At 32.7% G+C, this 7,144-nt stretch overlaps 2 protein-coding genes across 3 annotated transcripts; both read left to right on the top strand.

Moving 5' to 3' along the window:
• The first annotated feature begins 797 nt into the window (after window positions 1-797).
• On the top strand, window positions 798-5,219 carry LOC126671777 (endonuclease 2-like). 2 transcript variants are annotated; one of them, XM_050365579.2, is made up of 10 exons: window positions 798-975; window positions 1,322-1,375; window positions 1,474-1,648; window positions 2,542-2,649; window positions 2,752-2,807; window positions 3,066-3,149; window positions 4,228-4,320; window positions 4,407-4,474; window positions 4,555-4,628; window positions 4,809-5,219. In XM_050365579.2, the coding sequence occupies exons 2-10, from the start codon at window positions 1,322-1,324 to the stop codon at window positions 4,961-4,963; spliced, it is 867 nt and encodes a 288-aa protein (XP_050221536.1). In that variant the 5' UTR covers window positions 798-975; the 3' UTR covers window positions 4,964-5,219. The 2 variants fall into 2 exon arrangements, with proteins under 2 accessions (XP_050221536.1, XP_050221535.1); XM_050365578.2 differs by lacking the exon at window positions 798-975 and having other exon boundaries at window positions 1,059-1,375.
• A 579-nt stretch (window positions 5,220-5,798) lies between these two features.
• On the top strand, window positions 5,799-6,559 carry LOC126672793 (uncharacterized). Its single transcript, XM_050366745.1, has 3 exons — window positions 5,799-5,826; window positions 5,917-6,193; window positions 6,448-6,559. The coding sequence occupies exons 1-3, from the start codon at window positions 5,799-5,801 to the stop codon at window positions 6,557-6,559; spliced, it is 417 nt and encodes a 138-aa protein (XP_050222702.1).
• The last annotated feature ends 585 nt before the right edge of the window (window positions 6,560-7,144 follow it).

The raw sequence follows: 7,144 nt of genomic DNA, 5'->3' as shown, positions 1-7,144 counted from the left end.
AATACTATTAGATTTTAAAAGTGTATATTTATTTTATAATTTAAATTAAATAGTTAATTATGTTGAGATATCATAAAAATGAAATTCATATACAGTGAATATAACAATTTATCAGTTTAGTGTGATTGGAAGATAAGTTTTGAGTTCATAGAGAAAAGAGAGCGCAAAGTGACGTGGTGGCAGTTTCACAATTATATCAAAGTTGGAGGTGTGCGATTTGGGCGATTCCTGAGCCGAAATTGAACGAGCCAACGATCGATACTCATCATCTTTGCTCATGGCCTACGTCGCTTTTGGATCGAATTCCATCATCTTGGCCTTGAAAATAGCGTTTTTGAAATATTAGTAGTTTTTTTTAGACTTTTTATGTTTATGTTCTTTTACGTCCATGTTAAGGTTGACCATTTATGTTGTTTAAAGACATATTTGATTATTTTTTAAATATTGATATTTGATTGAATTAACAATTTTTGATGTCTACATTCTAGTATTTTATTTTTGAATCAAAGAGTTCATAAATTAATTGCTAAAATTATTTAGCAATCAACAATTTTTAAGTTATTCGTTTATCCGTGACTTCCGCTACATTATAAATAAATTTATATTGATACAATTGATAACATTATACATTGAAAAGTAAAAACGAATAGTGTGAATAACAATGCAAGTATTATATATTTTTATAAAATTCATGGAGAACAATTATAAATAAATTTTATTTTGATATTATTTAATTGAAAATGTATTAATTTTTCTTACATATATAGACTTCACCATTCAATTTTTTCGATCCGTCGCTGAATTGACCCGCAAAATTCAGAACTTCCTGCACTGAACTTCTCTTCTCCGACCAAACTACTCCATTACGGTACACCCAAATATCCCAACAAATCAAAATAGCAAGGCCTTCATCATCTTCAAACTCTGCCAGCCAGCTTAAAAACAAACCAAGCAACTTGCAAACAGTGCCATGAAGTAAATTATGAATATAAACACATATATTATCACAATTTTACATGTTAAAAAATCATTATGTAGATCTGATTTATGATTTGAATTATTTTATATATAAGTCAACTCTATCTATTTTGATTTAGAAAGATCATGTCTAGATAAGAAATTCCGTTGCAGTTCACACAAGAAATTATTAGGTAGACTTAGTCTATCGTAATAAATTTTAGTATATTCCCATTCTTCCTCCTTCATTACTTTCTGCATAAAAGACCATTGAACTGAAAGCATTTTTCAGTTGTACTAATCAAAAATGGGCTTCAAAGTTGAGATAATTTCAACTATATTCTCATTTTTAACTCTCTTTCAGATGATACATGGCTGGGGAATTGATGGGCACTTTATAACTTGCAAAATTGCTCAGGTTTCACTCGTTTTAAGCCGTGTCATAAATAGGTTGACCCGTTTATTTTTCATTGTTAGACGGATATTTTAACATGTGTACATTTAGTGTTGTTACAGTCTAGGCTGAGCGAAGCTGCGAGTGACGCCGTGAAGCAATTGCTGCCGGAATATGCGAATAATAGTTTGGGAAGCATGTGTTCTTGGGCTGACCATGTGAAATTCCGTTATCACTGGTCATCGGCACTTCATTATATTAATACTCCAGATTCTCTATGTACTTACAAGTATAATAGTAAGTTCTTCTTTTTCTTGTTAATTTACTTAACGATCGGAGTTTTGAAAACAATAATTTTGACAGAAAGTTTCGATTACAAAATGGGAGATTTCTAAAGAATGTTGATTGAATGTAGTTTCATTGCTTTGTTGTCGTTGACCAGATAGATGGGCTTCATATGGTGAAAGAAAAGCTCACCCGTAATAAATTTAAGGGCTTTTTACAATCTTAACCAATATCTTATATATTATCTAAAATACTATACATTCTTAACTTTTTTAATCTAGCTATAAAACTAACGAAAATAACGACATTCTCTCCTTCTCCTTCTGCTTCTCCTTTACACGGCTTTAGCTCTTTTACACGGGGTCTGGATGAATGCCGGTTGCTTCGATTGAATCTATATATAAATTTAAGCCCGACAATTCAAGCTGGATTCAATATGATTAAACTTGAGAATATTACGCCCCGTACGTAACTTTATGCTGTTGTAAAAGTACCTTTTTTTTAACTTTTTTTTACAGAAATACACCATCTACCAATGATCTACCAACAATTTACCAAAAAAGCGTATTTTTGCAAAAAAAGAAAAATTTGAGCGTATTTTTACAAGCATTTAGATGAAATAGAAATTTTTATTTAAATCCCAATTAAATTTTTCTCTGTACAAGCTCAAGTTGGCACGAACCTTGTTCATGCCTATTTTATTATTCAATTCAGGCCTATAGATTGAATTTATGTCGGCCCGAGTAGGATATTTTTCATACCTTTTCAATTAAAAATTGAAAATTGAAACCTGTCCCTAAAAATTAAATCTAATTTGAATTAGAATTCATGCTGGATTTAATACATGTTTTTTCTAAAGTACTAATATTATTTTGATGAATGAATCATTTCTATTTAATGTTTAGGAGATTGCAAGGATGGAAATGGAAGAAAAGGAAGATGTGTAGCAGGGGCAGTTAACAATTATACTTCCCAACTTCTTACCTACAACAGGGATTCCTCTCTATCTCAATGTAATCCCAATCAAAATTACAAACAAAAAAAATATTTTATTATTTCAATCTATTTGTCTCACATTTTAAAATTTTGCTAATATAGTACAAATTATATTTCAGATAATCTAACAGAAGCCCTTCTGTTCTTGTCTCATTTTATGGGAGACATCCATCAGGTAAGTACCATGACAAAAAACACAAGTATGAGTAATTATTTCATGCATTGGTTGTGCCATGTCATATTTACAACAAGCCAATGAGCATTTACGATAGGGAATCTTTTAAGTATTGTTTAATTTTTATCATTAATTTTTCCACATGACTAACGCATCATTGGGTTGTTGTATTGTGCAATAATTTTTCCACCAGTATTAGAGGTCATTTGCTTGACATTTTTTTAGAATTATTAATGATCTTAATCTTGCAAAATGCAGCCTCTGCATGTGGGGTTTACTTCAGACAGGGGAGGTAATACCATTGATGTCCATTGGTACACAAGGAAACAAAATCTTCACCATGTAAGTTTTCTTAATGACTTAGGGGCAGAACTAGGACTAGAAGTTAGGAAGGCTGATTATATAATAATTCAATTTTGAAGGAGTTTTAAAAGAAAACGAAAGTATGAGGGGATAATATTATAAAATTCAAAATTTGAAGGAGTATTTTGTAAAAAGAATAAGATTACATGGGCAGTTGCCCCTCGCCCTCTAAGATAGTTCCGCCCCTGTAACGACCAATATTGTACGGACTTCTTGAGTCCTATATTTTAACACGTTTCATTTTCATTTTTATAAACGTTTATGAAACTGCAAAACTCTATTTTACGTCCTTTCGCGTTTTTCATTTCAACTTTTTCAATTTCATGATTTTCATTATTGAAAACGTTTCTAGAGCTACAAATTTATATTGTCCTTTTGCTATTTTTTATTTTGTCGTTTCTTATTTCACGGTTTTTGATCTAGAAACATTTTTGAAACAATAAAACTTTATAATTTCAGAGTTTCAATTTTAGGAAATGTTTCTGAAACTAGATAACTCTATTGTTTTTTTGGTTTTTCCCATTTCTACATTTTCCGGTTTAGCGTTTTCATTTCCGAACTATATCCATTACCTAAGCCTGAAAAGACAATGTTTTTCATACATGTAAATTTAAGGCCAAATGTCGTAAAAAGGCCAAACCTTTTATAAGAGTTTCACAAAAGTCCTGACATTTCAATTTTGTCGATTTTGGCCAAAAACAAATTATTTGGTTTCAATTGTGGTCAACTCTCAATTTGATTTCAATTTGCCTATATGACGCCTATGTGGCGCCTATGTGGCAAATGCCAAATATTGAAAGATCAGTACTTTTGTGAAACCAAATAATTCATTTTTGACCAAAATCGACAAAATTGAAAGGTCAGGACTTTTGTGAAACCAAATAATCAGTTTTTGGCCAAAATCGACAAAATTGAAAGGTCAGGACTTTTGTGAAACCAAATAATCAGTTTTTGGCCAAAATCGACAAAATTGAAAGGTCAGGACTTTTGTGAAACGTTTGGTCTTTTTACAACATTTGGCCTAAATTTTATTGCTAATACCAATACAAACATACAGGTTTGGGATGTCAGTATAATTGAGACAGACCAGGAAAGGTTTTACGACTCTAATGTTGAAGACATGATTGATGCAATTCAACAGAACATTACGGTATTTTATTGATCGAATTAAACCACTTATTTGTATAATATCATTCTTTTTATAATCAATTTTGTTTAATATGCTATGAGCAACAGACAGCGTGGTCCGATCTAGTTCCGAAATGGGAAGCGTGCAGCCGAAACAAGCCAGTCTGCCCTAACATGTAGCTTTCGCAACATTAGTTTAGTTAGAATACAATGTTTAAGATGGTCAATGATTATAAATTTTGGTAATCTTCAACAGATATGCATCTGAAGGTATCAAAGCAGCATGTGATTGGGCATACAGAGATGCAAATGAAGGATCGGTATTAGAAGGTAAGCCATAAATACATTTGAAATTAAAAATGCTTAAATGGAAAATAGCCGAACACATCTTTTTAAAATATTACATTATAAAAATAGAATATGTGTAATATAGCAATAAATTCATGTCCATTTGTGTGTTTTGGTCCATTAGAATGAACTAATTATATAATTACTATATGGTTGTTGCAGATGATTATTTTCTGTCGAGAAAATCAATAGTAACTCTGCGGCTAGCTCAAGGCGGAGTCAGATTAGCAGCGATCCTCAACCGTATTTTCAGTGACTTTAAATCAACTTCTGATTTTATGTTTGATGCCTCAAGTTACAGAAAAGGCGCGATTTAGTTTGGTTGTTGGTGTATTTTTAATGTATGTACTTGTCAAGGCTCTGCCTATATTCAGAGTATAGCTCTCAAGAAGAACAAATATTTTCTTTTTTACAAAATCAATTGTATAACTAAGGCACATGCACCTTAAAAATTTATAGTGACAAAACTAAAAGAGAATGAAAAAAAGAGGGCGATCGAGGTGAAAAATGGCAGACGATTAGAGAAGGAGACCGTAGTAAGATGATTGAAAGAAAAAAGAATATTGAAAATGATGCTTTTTATTATTTTGGCTAAATTTTAAACGCTGAACTTGAAAAGTTTAAATTAATTAATTGAGATTTATTAAAATTTAAAATATTTTTATTTAATGTTATTAAACATATACAACATGTTATATAAATAATAAATATTATTCATGTACGTAGCATATAGCCAAGTAAGATGTATTTATGAATTTTATTATTTATTACATATACCAGGTAACACATGCATATTTAAATTAAAATAAAAAAATTTAATAATTTATAAAACTAAAATATTAAACTTAATAATTTAAAAAATATGCATGTAAGGCAACCATGTTTGGGTGGAAGCCACATTAGTTAGCTGGCTACCCAATGCAAGGGGAGGAGGAGAGTAGGATAACCTATGTGGATATGTGTATTGTATTATCCGGACTTGTCGCCTACACCTAATTTATCCCAGGTATTTGTTATTAATTTGAGATTGTATTCATAAAAAAAATTGAGATTGTTTTTGTTATTCTAAAATTCTTATTAGTGTTAGATAAGTCTATAATGTGATTTGATTTATATTTGATTGTTTTTTATATATAAGAATGAGATTCGAACATGAAATTTCTTTATAAGAATGTCTGTGGTTAATACCACTTATTAAAAGAAGGATTCATTGTATCTAAATATCATTTGTATCTTGTCTATGATACTAATTATTGGAAGAATGGTTCAGTTTTGGCCGTTGGGTGTGAGATTAGTTCAAGTCAAATTGCGACCAACACCGTTAGTGAAAATCGAAGCGCCTTTGTGAAGGGCAAGAACATTTTGGATAACATCCTTTTGGCTCATGAGCTAACACATCATTTGAAGACTCAGAGAGGCGGCACTACCTTCAAGCTTGCCTTGAAGCTCGACATGAGGAAAACCTATGAAAGGATAAAGTGGATTTTCCTTAAGCGTGTCTTACGGAAATTGGTTTTTCACCATGTAAGGATTAAGTGGATCATGAGGTGTATTACTTCGGTCTCTTAATTTGCTGAACTTTAACGACTCCTCTCATGGGTTTATCAAGCCTTCACAGGGCCTCCGCCAAGGTGATCCGATGTCCCTGTTTTGTTTCTTCTGTGCTCAGAAAGTCTCCCGTCTCTACTGCATTTAGAGGAAGTTAGGGGAGGTATAACTGGGGTCAGAATTTTGAGGAACAACCCTAGAGTCTCACATTTGCTCTTCGCGGATGATGCCCTCTTGTTTATGCAAGCTTCAGATCATCAAGATCGTCGAGTGGTAGATCTTCTCCAATTGTATTGCCAAGGATTTTAAAAGTTCACAGTGTTGGTGGACAAGATAGATATCTTGGTTTATCTGCTTTATTATAAAGGTTCAAGGTGGACACTTTCAAAGAGATTATTATGAAAGTTCGTCACAAGGTGGCGGGGTGGAAAGGCTGCCTGTTGTCTCATGGTGGTAGGGAGACCCTCATCAAAAGCATCGCAACAGATGTTTCAGTTTTTTCTATGTCATGTTTCTTCTTCCTAGCAGTGTTCATAAGGAGATTAATAGAGTTATTTCTAATTTTTGTCGGGGTCAGAAAAATGGTGAACGGAGAATGCATTGGATATCCTGAAAACGCATGTGTCAGCTGAAGGAAAGGGGAGGTCTTAGGTTCAGAGATTTGGAGCAGTTTAATAGGGGCCTTCTTGCAAAACAAGGTTGGCAATTAATCTCACAACCGCATAGCCTGGATTCACGAGTGTTGAAGGGGAAATATTTCCCTCAATGTTCCTTCATGGAAGCGACGTCGCATTCTAAGGGATCTTGGGCATGGCAAAGCATATTAAAAGGTCGTATTATTCTTGATCAGGGTGTTCGTTGGCAGCTGCGTTCTGGGACTGAATTTTCTGTCAAGACGGATCTGTGGCTACCCACAAGGCATCGTTTCACTATCTCCTCAAATACTGCGT

The sequence above is a fragment of the Mercurialis annua genome, linkage group LG3 (genome assembly GCF_937616625.2).
Source record: "Mercurialis annua linkage group LG3, ddMerAnnu1.2, whole genome shotgun sequence".
NCBI classification, from domain to species: domain Eukaryota; kingdom Viridiplantae; phylum Streptophyta; class Magnoliopsida; order Malpighiales; family Euphorbiaceae; genus Mercurialis; species Mercurialis annua.
This window is presented reverse-complemented; position numbering and strand designations above follow the sequence as displayed.

Coding starts and splice junctions, on each gene's coding strand:
- LOC126672793 (XM_050366745.1), top strand. CDS start 5,799: ATGAAATTTCTTTATAAGAATGTCTGTG. Junction 5,827..5,916: donor TCTTTATAAGAATGTCTGTG/GTTAATACCACT, acceptor AGAATGGTTCAG/TTTTGGCCGTTGGGTGTGAG. Junction 6,194..6,447: donor AGGATTAAGTGGATCATGAG/GTGTATTACTTC, acceptor TGCAAGCTTCAG/ATCATCAAGATCGTCGAGTG.
- LOC126671777 (XM_050365578.2), top strand. CDS start 1,265: ATGGGCTTCAAAGTTGAGATAATTTCAACTATATTCTCATTTTTAACT. Junction 1,376..1,473: donor TAACTTGCAAAATTGCTCAG/GTTTCACTCGTT, acceptor GTGTTGTTACAG/TCTAGGCTGAGCGAAGCTGC. Junction 4,629..4,808: donor TGAAGGATCGGTATTAGAAG/GTAAGCCATAAA, acceptor TGGTTGTTGCAG/ATGATTATTTTCTGTCGAGA.